The sequence below is a fragment of the Squalius cephalus genome (assembly GCF_949319135.1).
Source record: "Squalius cephalus genome assembly, chromosome: 3".
Taxonomy (NCBI): Eukaryota; Metazoa; Chordata; class Actinopteri; order Cypriniformes; family Leuciscidae; genus Squalius; species Squalius cephalus.
In genome coordinates this window covers 56465719-56480823 of record NC_137124.1, presented here as the reverse complement: position 1 = coordinate 56480823, position 15105 = coordinate 56465719, and the positions used below count along the sequence as shown (strand labels likewise).

General features: G+C 36.2%; 2 protein-coding genes across 4 annotated transcripts; both read left to right on the top strand.

The window, feature by feature from the left end:
- The first annotated feature begins 5770 nt into the window (after window positions 1–5770).
- fgf19 (fibroblast growth factor 19) lies at window positions 5771–10484 on the top strand. Of its 2 annotated transcripts, XR_013820678.1 has the most exons (4): window positions 5771–6135; window positions 7158–7261; window positions 8476–9812; window positions 9964–10484. XR_013820678.1 is itself a non-coding variant. In XM_079867516.1 (3 exons), exons 1-3 carry the CDS (start codon window positions 5934–5936, stop codon window positions 8788–8790), a joined length of 621 nt encoding a protein of 206 aa, XP_079723642.1. In that variant the 5' UTR covers window positions 5771–5933; the 3' UTR covers window positions 8791–10484. The 2 variants fall into 2 exon arrangements, 1 of the variants encoding a protein (XP_079723642.1); XM_079867516.1 differs by having other exon boundaries at window positions 8476–10484.
- Window positions 10485–11729: 1245 nt separating this feature from the next.
- lto1 (LTO1 maturation factor of ABCE1) lies at window positions 11730–14880 on the top strand. 2 transcript variants are annotated; one of them, XM_079867519.1, is made up of 5 exons: window positions 11730–11896; window positions 12047–12152; window positions 13309–13379; window positions 13456–13573; window positions 14024–14880. In XM_079867519.1, exons 1-5 carry the CDS (start codon window positions 11838–11840, stop codon window positions 14093–14095), a joined length of 426 nt encoding a protein of 141 aa, XP_079723645.1. In that variant the 5' UTR covers window positions 11730–11837; the 3' UTR covers window positions 14096–14880. The 2 variants fall into 2 exon arrangements, with proteins under 2 accessions (XP_079723645.1, XP_079723646.1); XM_079867520.1 differs by lacking the exon at window positions 13309–13379 and having other exon boundaries at window positions 13444–13573; window positions 14024–14784.
- The last annotated feature ends 225 nt before the right edge of the window (window positions 14881–15105 follow it).

Sequence of the window (15105 nt, the reverse complement as noted above, 5' to 3'; positions counted from 1 at the left end):
TCACATGGCTTTAATTAAAGTAACACCAACAAAGTGGGTCATGTTGGCACAACACGGAACAAGAGACACCTAGTCAAAACAGACTCTGAGAGCTTCAAAGTGAGCAGTGACGGCCTGCATGCAGAAGCTCACTAACACACAGATACACACACACTTCAGAGGTCTGATCAAGCCAACACAAACAAAACCACCTCAACCCTCGCACGAGTCTTGCCATAAACAACTCAAGCATGTCATTTTACACAGGAATTAACAGCAAAACATCCTTAAGGAAACTGAGGATACACTGTTGAAAAATACCTGTAAATTTTACAGTAAAATACTGGAAGCAAATTTGCCAGCCATTCTATTTGTTTTCTAGAATTTCCTCGTATTCTCTGATTACAGTAAATTGCTGTATTTTTTACAGTAAACTACTTGAATGTGTGTATTTGCCATATCTAGAGGAAGTACATGCATTAACTAGTATTGTTGAAATGACTTCCTAAGTCTATTTTGCATAATATTGTACTTAAAGCAAAGCTTTGAGGTTTCCACAAGAGGGCAACACATTACACATAAGTGGCTTCCAAAACAGAATTACTTGTAATGCTTAAATTGTTATGTGAGGTATATTAAACAAATATGCAATGTTAGATATTAATGTAGAATACATTATGTTACCTGCTATTAAGGTATAGTGTTTTTATTGCATGCACAAACCATAATCTTTGTGTTCACATAAATCTGTTACACTGTAAAAAATCTTTTGTTGACTTAACTCTTTATTTTCTGTTATCTTTTTGCATGTTTTTTTTGAGTCAAACTAACTTATTTGTAAAAGTGTACCTGACAAGGTTTACCTGAAAAGTTATAAAGTACAATGAACTGATTTAATTTAGTTAAGTAAACTTCGAATTTAAGTTCAGCCAACTAAAGTTAACTTACTTAAACATCTGAAACTATTTCAATGTATGACCCAAAAGAGAGTGAAACTGTGTGTATTTTACACATCTTAGCATCATCTGAGTGTGTTTTACCTGCAATGGCAACACGGTTTTGCCTTTTTTTAATGAGACTCGAAAGTAATACAAAATAATTAGTATCTTGGGAATTTTTAATAGAAGGCATGCTAAGTTAAAAAGTGATAATTGCATAATGTTGCCTTTAGAAATTGTACATACTAGTTACATACAACATGGTTGTTTCACACTTTAAAAAAACAAGACTAAAGTCAAAACGTCTGCTGAGTTACATAAAAACATATTGCATACCTTTAATAGCACTGTAAAGCCTCCACTTAAATATAGTAATTTTTACATTTACATAGTCACTGTATTGTAGCAGTGGCAGCGTTATAGACCTTTGGGGATTCTTAGAGTTTATATACAGTACATACATAATGTGTTCTTGATTACCAATACATTTCACTGATAGAAAAAAAACCCAATATGATTCCACAGAATGTCAAAGGCATCAAACAGATTTATATATACACAGATGAGCCAAAACATTATGACCACCTGCCTAATATGCTGTTGGTCCTCCTGATGCTGCCAAACCATGAAGAATCCTGAAGGCGTCCTGCGGTCTCTGTGGTTTCTGGCACTAAGACGTCAGAAGAAGATCCTTCAAGTCCTGTCGGTGAGGTGGATCAAACTTTACGGTCGAGCAATTGGATTGAGATCTGGGTAATTTGGAGGCCAGAGCAACAGCTTGAACTCTTCATCATGTTCCTCACACCATCAGTGTGTGTCAGGGTGTGTTATGCTGCTGAAAGAGACACTTCCACCATTATCATGAAGGGCTGTTCCTGCTCTGCTCCGTGTCAAACATACGTCCACGTGAATGGCCGAACCCAGGGTTTCCAGCAGAACATGCTCAGAGGTTCACACTCCCTCAGTGATCCTGGTGCGTCACTTCTCCAGGTGAACGACACACACACACGGCCGTCCACGAGATGTAAGAGAAAACGGGACTCATCGGACCAGACGACCTTCTTCCACTGCTTCAAGGTCCAGTTCTGATGCTCATGTGCTCATTGTAGGCTCTTTCAACGGTGGATGGGGTCATCATAATCACTCTGATTGGTCTACGCAGCCTCATACACACCAGAGTGAGATGCACTGTGTGTTCTGACACATTCCTCCGATAACCATTATTACAATTGTGTGACTTGTGCCACAGTAGAGCTTCTTTTGGCTCGGACCAGCTCACCAGTATATACACTCACCTAAAGGATTATTAGGAACACCAGTTCAATTTCTCATTAATGCAATTATCTAATCAACCAATCACATGGCAGTTGCTTCAATGCATTTAGGGGTGTGGTCCTGGTCAAGACAATCTCCTGAACTCCAAACTGAATGTCAGAATGGGAAAGAAAGGTGATTTAAGCAATTTTGAGCGTGGCATAGTTGTTGGTGCCAGACGGGCCGGTCTGAGTATTTCACAATCTGCTCAGTTACTGGGATTTTCACGCACAACCATTTCTAGGGTTTACAAAGAATGGTGTGAAAAGGGAAAAACATCCAGTATGCGGCAGTCCTGTGGGCGAAAATGCCTTGTTGATGCTAGAGGTCAGAGGAGGACTGATTCAAGCTGATAGAAGAGCAACTTTGACTGAAATAACCACTCGTTACAACCGAGGTATGCAGCAAAGCATTTGTGAAGCCACAACACACACAACCTTGAGGCGGATGGGCTACAACAGCAGAAGACCCCACCGGGTACCACTCATCTCCACTACAAATAGGAAAAAGAGGCTACAATTTGCACGAGCTCACCAAAATTGGACAGTTGAAGACTGGAAAAATGTTGCCTGGTCTGATGAGTCTCGATTTCTGTTGAGACATTCAGATGGTAGAGTCAGAATTTGGCGTAAACAGAATGAGAACATGGATCCATCATGCCTTGTTACCACTGCGCAGGCTGGTGGTGGTGGTGTAATGGTGTGGGGGATGTTTTCTTGGCACACTTTAGGCCCCTTAGTGCCAATTGGGCATCGTTTAAATGCCACGGCCTACCTGAGCATTGTTTCTGACCATGTCCATCCCTTTATGACCACCATGTACCCATCCTCTGATGGCTACTTCCAGCAGGATAATGCACCATGTCACAAAGCTCGAATCATGTCAAATTGGTTTCTTGAACATGACAATGAGTTCACTGTACTAAAATGGCCCCCACAGTCACCAGATCTCAACCCAATAGAGCATCTTTGGGATGTGGTGGAACGGGAGCTTCGTGCCCTGGATGTGCATCCCACAAATCTCCATCAACTGCAAGATGCTATCCTATCAATATGGGCCAACATTTCTAAAGAATGCTTTCAGCACCTTGTTGAATCAATACCACGTAGAATTAAGGCAGTTCTGAAGGCGAAAGGGGGTCAAACACAGTATTAGTATGGTGTTCCTAATAATCCTTTAGGTGAGTGTATACTGTATATATGTGTGTATATGTGTGTGTGTGTGTGTGTGTGTGTGTGTGTGTGTGTGTGTGTGTGTGTGACATTCAGTTGTCATTAACTGTTATTTTCTAGGTGAGCTTTCACTTCAATAACGGGCAGTTGAAATGAAAGGGGTCAAACTGTGTAAACCACTGGCATTATGTATTTTACTCTTCTGTGCGTCATAAAGCAGTATCGACCCAAAAGTAAACACTACATGTGATTGTCCTTGTTTACTTTACAGGGGATCTCCCCCCGTAGCTCAAAATACTCCAATGCACAACTTCACTCATTTGTGAAGAAGTGATACAAGAATAACAAATCCGTGACCCCATAAAATACTCTTTATAGCTAATTTTAGGCTTTTTGCCTTTTATTTAGATAGGACAGTTGGTGGACAGACAGGAAATCATGGGAGATGAGAGAGGGGAATTGGACCGGGAAAGGTCCTCGATCTGGGATTTGAACTTGGGTCTCCGAAGTGCAAGCGCACCATATCGAAGCACTCGCCCACATGACTATGTCTCCGACCCCATTCAATACTTTTGTCACGATTTCACATCCCTGTTTGCTTGTTTCAATGTGGAAGCATTACAAAATACATCCAGATAAGGACCTCTGATCTATTGGCTCTGTATTGCATAATCAAATATGCATAATTCCCCTGCACAGCCCATGGGTTTGGTTGGATGGCATCTTTCATGCATAAAAGTGTGATCATTAGATTAGGCTGACCGATGAATGACCTGGGACTGGTGTGTGATTTACAGTGTTCCTCTTTATACTGGAAACTGAATGACAGCATAGGTCAGCATTCAGACTTACATCACTTCCTCTGCACAAAGCCAAGCTTTCAAAGTGATGTGACATCACTGAATACTTATAATAATGAATATACATATCATACAAATTATGAGGTAATGCATTCGGGTAACTGTGACTCAGCAGAACAAAAGCAGCATTCATTCATTTATTACTTAATGTTTTGTATGATATCAACTCTTTAGTTTAGGTTTTGCTTGTTATTACCGTTTTAAAATATAAGCTATAACATCCATCATTTTTGAACACAAGCTCTGCTGACATCAGTGCTGAACAGTATAGTTGTAAGTGTTCTTAATTGACAATGAACGTTTGAACTGAAAGTACATTTTTATCAATAAGAATAAAAAGTGCCAAAGTGCAGCAATCACACAGCGCCACCTAGCGATCACTACAATGAATTTGAATTGCAATCCTGCAACGTTCTAATTTCGAATTTTAGAACAATTTGCAAAACGATTTTGTCACATAAAGACTTATGATTAAGAGGGAACATAATTTGAAATCTGCTCATTTAGGCCTAGATATTTTATGCAAGATTAACATAATTTCTACAAGACGTTTTTAAAGACAGCATTTTCTAGAATGGGACTATTTAGGCTATGTTCTCTGCAATTCACAAAACACAATATGTAAAAATAAAATAAAATATATAAATAAATAAAAAACAGTAAATGCATTATATTACGTTAAGTCTACTTGTGTCTAGTGCGCATGTGCATTAGAGTTAAAGAGTTTCACGTGGTTTTTCCGATTTAAAAAATGGGCAACTGGTTCTCAGTTCCACCTTCATCGGATTTTTGAATATGTTGAAAATGCAGATCATACAAAATTTATTATAATAGCCCACTTTAGGTATTTTTGTGGGGCTTGTCAAGGCGCAACTGAGGTGACTGTAAAAGAAAAAGGTCTCATAAATTCATTACATTTAGCCTAAATAAAAAATAAGCAGTGAAGCGATTTTATTTCAAAATATTATTGATAAATAGGCCCATAGTAAATAAATTTATCCAGTTCATCCGCCGAAACAGTTCTATTTCTATAAATTAATTTAGGCTAAATTATTTAATTTTCACTTTGCAATTTCACCGATAACGCTTTTAGTCATTAAACAATGTTTGTAGAAAATGCTAGAATGTTTTTAAAAATAAATAAATAAACATTAACAAAGATTGTCGATTTGCCATTGATACATAGTCCATTTTCACAAGTGAAAAGATTCACAAGTGAAAAAGTCCTTAACCAATGTTGTTAACTTTCTTATTAATATGGAACAAGGCTACTATTGTTAAATGTTTTGTGTTTTAAAGATAGCTATAATTTTTCATCAAAAGCAGTTCGAAAGTATAACTCTTATGCACACTAACTCGAAATGTTTTTCTGAAATATAAGGAAGATTATTTAAAAATAAAGCGTTATGCATTAAAGATGCATCATAATAAAACAATAACATGGTGCATTTTGATGATTTATTCAGTCTTCATCGTCTGTTGGATGTCCAGCGGGGTGTGTTACCCTGTTCTCAGAACTGCCAAAGAGGGGAAATGCTTATCGATCGATCTGATAAGAGGACAATTTAAAGGCCAGTCGCAGAGCATTGCGCCAAAACAGAGCAATACAAAGGAGATAGAGTGTGCAGGCTTCATATGCAGAACAAGACTTTTGCAGATAACTCGTAATAATGCTCCTCTTACTCGTTGTCACTGTGTGTGGAAGCAGCATCGGCGTGGAGAGCCTCCCGTTGCCCGACTCTGGCCCACATCTGGCGAATGACTGGGGAGAAGCGGTCCGGTTCCGACATCTGTACGCGGCCCGACGAGGTTTACATCTGCAGATCCACACAGATGGAGACATCAGCGGATCGCGCACGCAGAGCTCGGACAGTAAGTCACAGCACAGCAGATCACTGACGCTTCACCTATAGTCGGAGGCTATATGGGTCAACGACAAATGAGGATGTCCGAGATGACAGAGAGGAGAAATCTTTTTAAAAACAATATTTAAAACACGTGCGTTGATTTCTTTAGAAGTATATATATATATATTTTAAATTATGTTGATTTCCATAATAATAATAATAATAAACATGCTACATAGTTCGAAATGTCAAGTGGTGCAACCATCACATCCAAAAACACACTTTTTCAGTGTACACAGTATATTAAATATTGGTTGCACAATGTACAAAAAAATATAAAAAAGTAATGGCAACATGTTATTACATTGCTTTAACTCATCAAAATAAGTTAAGCAATTTCGACTTTTTTAATGTTATACAAGATAAAAAAAAAAAAAAAGTTGAAATGTCTTAAACTACCAAATTGATTGTACTTAAAAATTTAAAAAATTATATATAATATATGAACTATATTATATTCCGTCATGATCTTTTACGGTTAGTCCATTTGACCTGAACAAAATATATATGTGATATTAAAATCACATTTATTTTCAGCCATTCAATACGATTTTTTTTTCTTTATTACATCTGTCATCTGTGCATACATGTTTTACTTTAAACTTTAAACAAAAACATCAAAATGACTGGAGTTTTAGTCATAGAAAAGGTGTTCTCAAGTAATTTCTTTCTATGAATTGCATTTATTATTATTTTTAGGCAAAAAAAATAAAAAAAATAATAGTGAATAATTTTCACTAATAGATGTCATGCATTATTATATTAATATATATATATATAGCCTAATCATTTTTGCAACATGCACTTTGCATTTTCTGTATTTGAAGCAAATATCACCATTGCAACTGCAACTTCAATTCATATCAGCCTACTCATGTCAAATATCTGTGAGCTGACCAGTAATGTGTAAAATCAGATTTTCAGCTAAAATATATACATTTTTACTTTTATTGCATTCTATAAAAAATGCTATATTGTTTCCTAAAGGTTTGGTTGAGATAAGTCCGGTGGACACAGGCAGTGTTGCCATTAAAGGAGTTGCAAGCTCCCGATTTCTCTGCATGGACAGAAGAGGGAAACTGTACGGATCGGTAGGTCTGACAATCACAAGTAATAAAGATGTATAGTAAAGATGTGCAAGTAAGCTTCTTTATATCTATTGAACAAGCTATTTGAACCCTGGTTGGCGGGTTTAGGGGTCGTTCACACAGAACCACTGCAACATTTCCATTGTTCTTCAATAAACATGCACTAGACGGACGCATTTAACCATTGTGATTTTGCAGTATCTCGCGCACGACACGCAAACAAGTTCAGCTTTTAAACTTTCTATGTGAACCTGCCCTAAGGTTGTTGATTTTGCTTAGTTTTTTGACACGCTTGTGCACTTACAGAATAGCATTCTTGGAACCTAATTGTAACAGTAGGCCTATAGCTAAAAGAAAATACTTTTACAATTTCCTTCACAAAATTGCTTCAGAGTGCACGATTTTGATTCCTGACCACAAGATCCACTATTTCAAAAGCAGTAGAGTTGAGGTATAGACAGAGGTCAACTGAGGCGACATGGCTTTTAGAACAGTGATGTGCATATCGCAATAATTTTATTCTTAGAGAGTGCAACATTGGCACTCCGCCACCAATCATAATAAAACTACACACATTCGTCAGAGACAGATAACCTTGTTGTGCTAAGGTCACCTCGCGATGTCCTCTATGACTGAGGAAGTGTAGACAAGCTGATTTCGCCACAGACATCTAGTTCTGTTGACATTATGTTCTGGTCATGGGTCATTCCTCCCATCTGACGTTAAAACCCAAGAACATTATAGGGCAGGACCAACAGTGGTGAACACAGTCATCATGCATATAGCCAAACTCCAAAATTAATATGAGTTATGAGTAAATATCTTGGTTATCTGTCCTTCTCTATTAAATACTGAACGTATGTGTAATACGTGCATAGCCAAAATGATCAGAAATTATAAATAGTGCAAAGTATGGTTGACTTCGCATTTTACTTGATTGACCAGAACATACAAAAAATGATTCTGTCCAAATAGACTGATTTGAGTGGTGTCATTGCAGCAACCTTTGCCCATGGCGGGGTATGTTTGCATAGCTAAAACCTCATTGAAAAGAAACAGCAATAACAACCTTGGCCTCTCCATGTGGTGCAAACAGCTATCAATAAACCTTAAAACACTCGCAGGGCAGGGCAGGGCCATTACACATCCATATTGTGATTATATGCACAAAAAAAGTGCTCGGTTTTCATGTTTTTGCCGTTTCTTTTGATTTCCAGCACACTTACTCTAAGGAGGACTGCTCTTTTCTGGAACGCATCCAGCCAGACGGCTACAACATCTACATCTCGTGCAGCTATGGAGTCCTTGTGAATTTGGCTAAGTTGCACAGTAACGACGGGACCGCAGCCTCCCAGTTTCTGCCCATGGTGAGCACACTTTCTCAGGAACCCACCGAACGCCACTCGGGGGAACAGCGCTCTCCCGTCGGCCCCGGGCAGGACCATCAGTTAGGTCTTCACATAGACAGCATGGACCCTTTCGGAAAGTTATCTCAGATTGTGATCCAGAGTCCCAGTTTCAACAAAAGATGAGGAGTGAATAATGACCTGTGGATGTTCTAAGGGAACGACCCTGAGGTCGAGGAGCAGAATCAGTCCTGTCGTGAACCAGAGCACAGGGCCAGACTTTCAGAAAGAGCTGGAAAGTCCAGGAAAAAGAAAACTGCACACTGGACACAGTCACTGGAAAAAAATTAGTGACACAAACAACAAGAAAATCACTCCAAGTGTTAATGGTGCCTCACCTGCAGCATGAATGTATTTATTTTTCTAGTTTTGTTTGTGATGACCTTGCTCTCTAATTATTGTTTAAATCTTTTATAGTTAACACATGCACTGTGAAAAATATTTTATATCTTTTTTATTATTTTTTATACAGTTATTCTGAACGATTACATTCTACAATGGTTATATAAGCAAGGATAAGATCTAAATTACTTTGAAATCGAATTGCTTATGCTAAATGTGGTTAAATGGTTGAAGAGTGAAGTGTGAAAATGGACAGAAGGGTAACACTTTATTTTACAGTGTCCTTGTTACATGTTACGTGCACTTATATAGTAATAACAGTAAATTATGCATAATTACATGCAACTAACCCTCAACAAAATCCTAATACCCTATAGTAAGTTCATGTAGTTGCTTAATATTACTCAGTACTTAAATATATAATTACACTATAACAATGACACCTTAAAATAAAGTGTAACCGACAGAAGTTTTTAATTCTTAAATATAAGCATTATCTCTTCCTCTTTCATTAGCAAGACTTAAAATGTATATATTTTTCTTGATACTGTTGAGACTGCATGATATTTCAAGGCAGGGTACTTCCACAAAATACTGATGAATATTGTAAAGATTTGTGGGCCTGAGAAACAGCAGAATATATTCCCACGTGTCCTTGCAGGATGTCCTTGAATAACTTGTGTACAATATTCACAGGAAGGTTTTTGTAACGTTGTGGCTCCATCTACTGGCAAAGAAGTGATTTGCATTTTGAGATAATGGTGTTAAAGGGTTATTAGTTCACGATAAAATTAACATTTTGCCATGTTCCAAACCTGTTTGAGTTTCTTTCTTCTGATGAACATTAAAGAAGAAGATGTTTTGAAGAATGTCGGTAACCAAACAGTTTTTGGACCCCATTGACTTCCATAGTATTTTTCTTCAGTCAATGGGGACGAACAACTGTTTGGTTACCAGCATTCTTCAAAACATCTTCTTTTATGTTACACACAGAAAAGAAACTTATTCAGGTTTGAAACAACAAAAGGGTGAGGAAATGATGACAGAATGTTCCTTTTTGGGTGAATTCCTTTAAATGTAATTTAGACAAAAATGCCTTATTCAACTACTCAATCTCAAGTACACATGCAGAGCCCATAGAGAAGAGAAAACATGAGAGACGGCCTGCAGAGAAATACTTGTCACAAAAGAGATACCCCGATAATATGCAACAGTGATTTCAGTGTAAAGTTGCTAACTCTCCTATCATAACTCTCTGTATACTGTAATGTCAGATTTGGGCCCATTGCTTATCACTAGGTTATATAATGTATAGCGCAAGCACACAAACTATGCATTAATGACTTGAATTGTTTTAGAAGTAAGTGCTTGTATTTTTTTATTGTAGGGTAACCTAAGTTTTTTGTTGCTGTACTGCTAAAATACTTACCAGAACATGTGCTTTTTTTGTTTGTCATGTAATGCCTTTATCTATCTACAAACAAAATAAAAGAAAATGTACATAAATAATTTGCATTTTCCATAATTAATTGTTGTAGACTATAGGAGCAATGCCGGGTTCAGTTTAAAACACTCATTTGAACATATAAAAATAGATTTTTAAGCCTACATTTAAATGAAATATGCTGACATATTTTATACTCTTGATTGTTTTCAAATATTTTTAATGTATGCATGTACACAGGGCCTAAAATTAACACTCGAATATGAAAAGATGTCAATTGCTAGTTGGATGGTAATGCAATGTTGGACACATTGAAGGGTTGAGCCAGTGCTGCATCATCACAGAAGTTTAAGCCTTGCCTTAAATATACAAGTGCAAGAAGATGCAAAAGGAAACTCAATTCGATCCTCACACACTGCAAACATCCTAACAGCATCCTAATAATCCTGCACTGTGTCATTAATGTTAATCAAACAAAAGAAAAAGAGAAATCACTCTCTTGTCTGAATAGCTTTTTAAACTTTAATAAGGATAATGTTTAATTTAATACAGTGAAGATTAAGCAATGTTATTTTACATTTGATTCGCCTACTTTATTAAATGTCTGCACCCGAAAACTACCGTTAGACCTTTCCTGAAAGCACAGTTTATTTCAGTTTTATCTTTGTTCTGTTGTATTTGTTTGTGCTGTTACTGTTTATTTCTCTTTAATAATGTTTCAAACTAGGCTAGTTTTAGCTGTGGTATCGAAACTGAAATAGACAATTGTGACTTTTCACTGGTATCTAAAATGTATATGTTTCATGGTCGATAAAAAATATTAATGGTCGGTAATAAATATATAAGTCACCTGCCTTTCAAAAAGTTAGGCTAGTTTTAGGCCCTGATATGCATAATAAGTGGCAGTGCTATGGTTTTGTGACTTAAATACGCTGAAAATAATAATTTTCACAGTGGTGTCAGATATACTGTAGGCCTATACACTGTCCCATAATTAATACAGTTAACCATACAGAGACCATATCTTCCCTAAAATTATGATCCCTCAACAACTGATTTCCTGAGCGAACTAGCATGCTAGCATGTCCCAAAAAACATTAAATTGAAGAACTCAAATGACTAATTAAAACATTAACAGTTCATTTTCATAAGACAAGAATACTATTACTTTTAATTTATAACCAATGCGACATCTCACTTTTATTTTTTATCAAGCATACATTAGCCTATGGTATGAACCTTGGTTTAGTCTGGTTTAGTTTCGCTTCCCTTCCAGAAGACGGCGCCGTAGTTCAGTCACATCAATACCAATATCCGGGCAACTGGAACGAAGAAGAAGAGAGATTCCGTCAGGAAAGACTTTGGGACAGATAACCAAATCGAAAAAATGGCTTTTCTGCCCAGTGGTGATGATTTATTTGACCCCATTGTCATGGCCGATAACAGGTAAAACCAACGATAAACAGAAACAACTGCTGCGTCACGTGACGGTGTCTTCGTTTCTCTTCAGTGTGTCAGTGGGTTTAGTTCAGTCAGTGACCGTCAATGTTAATGTTTTTAAATGTGTTCAAGCTCATTAATGCTCTATTGTTTTAGGTTTCATGTTGAAGGTTATCAGGAAGGGTTTGAGGAGGGAACTCGACAGGGAACCATCGAGGGTCGAAACCACGGTCGGCTGCACGGAGCCAAACTCAGTGCTGAGGTGAAGGATGGACTAATACACACACATGATGGCATATTCAGTGGCTTTACATTGAAGAAATATCACCTTTAGGACACTAGCAATAAATCTCTTTACAGGTTTCACATCTTTTCAGTATTCATATTGACTGACTCTTCTGGAAAAGCAGTGTCAGGGTTTTTCTCTTGTGTTTTTATTACAATGGCCTTTGAACAGGCAGTAACATCAGTGACTGACTGCAGTGATTCATCTAAAACTCTTTACATCATTTATATAGTTGTTATTATTAGAGATTTTAATTTCCTTTTCCTCTTTTCTTATTTCATATTATTAGTATTATTCATGTAATTTATTGAGAAACATCAAAAATATCTAAAAATATCTGATTTCTATTGAGCTCACCAAGGCTGCATTAATTTGATGACGAATACAGTTAAAATTGTATAATTAATATATTTTAAAATGTAATTTATTCCTGAATTTTCAGCACCATTACTCCAGTCTTTATGATCCTTCAGAAATCATTCTAATATGCTGATTTGATGCTCAAGAAACATTTCTGATTATTATCAATGCTGAAAACTGTTTTTGCTGCTGCATAATATTTTTGACCGTGATAGACTACAATTCAAAAGTTTGGGGTAAGTACAATTAAAAATAATTAACTTTTATTCAACAAGGATGCATTAAATTATTAAGACCAAATGCGACAGTAGAGCCATTTATAATGTTACAAATGGTTTCTATTTCAAATTCTTTTGAAATGTTTATTCATCAAAGAATCCTGGAAAAAAAAAATCATCATGTAATAAGAACTGTTTTTAATAGATAACTGATCATAATATAACAGCCCTTATTAATAATCAAGAACCAATAATAATTGAGCAGCGAATCAGCATATTAGACTGATTTCTGAAGGATCATGTGACACTGAAGAAAGTTATTTTAAATTGTAATAATATTTCACAATATTACTGTATTTAATCATCAAATGCAGCCTTGGTGTGTAAAAGAAAATCTTAATTATTCCAAACTTTTGACTGTTACTGTCTATTGCATTAAAAGTGTGTGCAGAACATGGAACAAATACAGTTTTATATATCACATTTTTATGCAAACTTTATTAAACTTTTGTTACTGTGAAAAGGTAAATGCATTAAATGTCCTATTTTTCCAGGTGTCTTTTTATAATGGATTTGCTCTTGCATGGAAATGTCTCCTTGAAAATAGCAGTGATGTTAAAGCGAGGTATGTTCTGCAGCACATAACAAAGGAAACGAAACAAATGATTCATCTGCCTGCTAACTTCCAGAGTTTCTCCTAGAAAAAGGCTGAAAGCCATGGAGTCTTTGATCGGAGTGATCCAGAACTTCCCATACGGAGACCCTCAGTATGAGAAACTTCAAGAGGACATGGAAAGAGTGCGTGCCAAATTTAGACAGGTAATCTCTTTAACCATATCGCACTTTCTTTTTGTTTTTTCAAATTAAGAATATATATATATATATATATGAAGAGTTCAGATGCAAAAGCCTCTAAGTGCCATCTGAAATTTTCTTCTAGAATGATCATTTTTATTTAGCTTGTATATTTAAGTTCAATAATTTCACTTAAATGGCAATGAAAATGACCTATTAATTGTCATTTAAGTGAAATTACTTAACTAAAATATACAAGCTTTATAAAAATTTCAGATGGCACTTAGAAAATTTCAGATGGCACTTAGAGGCTTTTGCATCTGAACTCTTCAGCAGGCGAAGAGTTATATATATAATATATATATATATATATATATAATACATATATATATATATACAATATTATTTTTATTTATTTTTTTGGACATTGTATCCATTAAAATGACGTCTACCTAACACATCTCACCTCTACAGGTGTGCTCTTTACTGAACGTGTCAACAGACTTTAAAGAATATGTGCGTGGATCAACAGGAATGTCTTTCTGAGACTCCAGGAGTCTTCCAGCAGTCGATGCAAACTCATGATGCTCATCTGCAGACGCCGCCGCTCGAGATGAGGCGGTTTTTGGTGTTCACATGCAGTGTGTACAGGTGTGGACCGTCATCACTCTCTCTGGAGTCGTACGGCAGATCGTAATACAACACTCAGTGGTCGAGTTTGAGTGGTATTCTTAGGAGTTTGGTGGTTTTAAAGTGCGATGTAAAGGGTGAAATAGCAATGACAGTCAATCTCGTATACAAGACAAACCAAAGTCACTGTCTTTATAAGAATATTCCATTTTGCAAAATGAGTTTTAATATTTTTTAACCCTTCCAGTGTGCAGAAGAATGACTTTAATCTGTATACATCTTTAATGGACAGTGCTGTTCAAAGAACTCCATCTTGTGGTGAAATTGGAGAATTGCTCTTGCAGTTTTGTGGCTCCGCCTGCTGGTGAACTGCAAGTACAGTAGGATTGCCACTTTTGAATTAGAGAATAATAAATGGATAAATGTAGCACAGACAGTTTTTGATGGAGATGCTGTACAAGGTTTGACTTGAAAGGCTTATTATTAGAGAACAATTATTTTTATCTTTAAAGGAAATGTTTTTTTTGTATAATTGTGTTAAATGATTTTGAATGGAAAGACAATAAAGTAAAAAAATAAATAAAATACAAGTCTTTATTTCAATATAAAATTAATGATCCACATTTGTTACTTATTTGGTTGTATAGCTGTCTAAATATGATCCTTATATTTTATTGATAATAATAATATCTTTTACAAATTATTATTACATGTTGTTGGTCCTTTATTAGTTAAACTTTTCTGACTTATTTTATTAGGTCTCCTTTAGACATTTTAATATCTATTTTTGAAGGTCATATAATTAAGAGCTGCTGGATTAGAGTGATTTAATATTACTCACACACCCGCTATTTGCAGAAATCTTAGTCACACCACGGACAATAACTAAAACAATAAAGATATAGTTTTAAAGTCCCCCTGTAGTC

Bases quoted from the DNA above. Each gene is read 5' to 3' on its own strand.
- fgf19 (XM_079867516.1), top strand. From the start codon at position 5,934: ATGCTCCTCTTACTCGTTGTCACTGTGTGTGGAAGCAGCATCGGCGTG. The intron at 6,136-7,157 runs GTAAGTCACAGC...TGTTTCCTAAAG, and splicing joins GCGCACGCAGAGCTCGGACA to GTTTGGTTGAGATAAGTCCG. The intron at 7,262-8,475 runs GTAGGTCTGACA...TTTGATTTCCAG, and splicing joins GAGGGAAACTGTACGGATCG to CACACTTACTCTAAGGAGGA.
- lto1 (XM_079867519.1), top strand. From the start codon at position 11,838: ATGGCTTTTCTGCCCAGTGGTGATGATTTATTTGACCCCATTGTCATG. The intron at 12,153-13,308 runs GTGAAGGATGGA...CTATTTTTCCAG, and splicing joins GAGCCAAACTCAGTGCTGAG to GTGTCTTTTTATAATGGATT. The intron at 13,574-14,023 runs GTAATCTCTTTA...TCACCTCTACAG, and splicing joins TGCGTGCCAAATTTAGACAG to GTGTGCTCTTTACTGAACGT.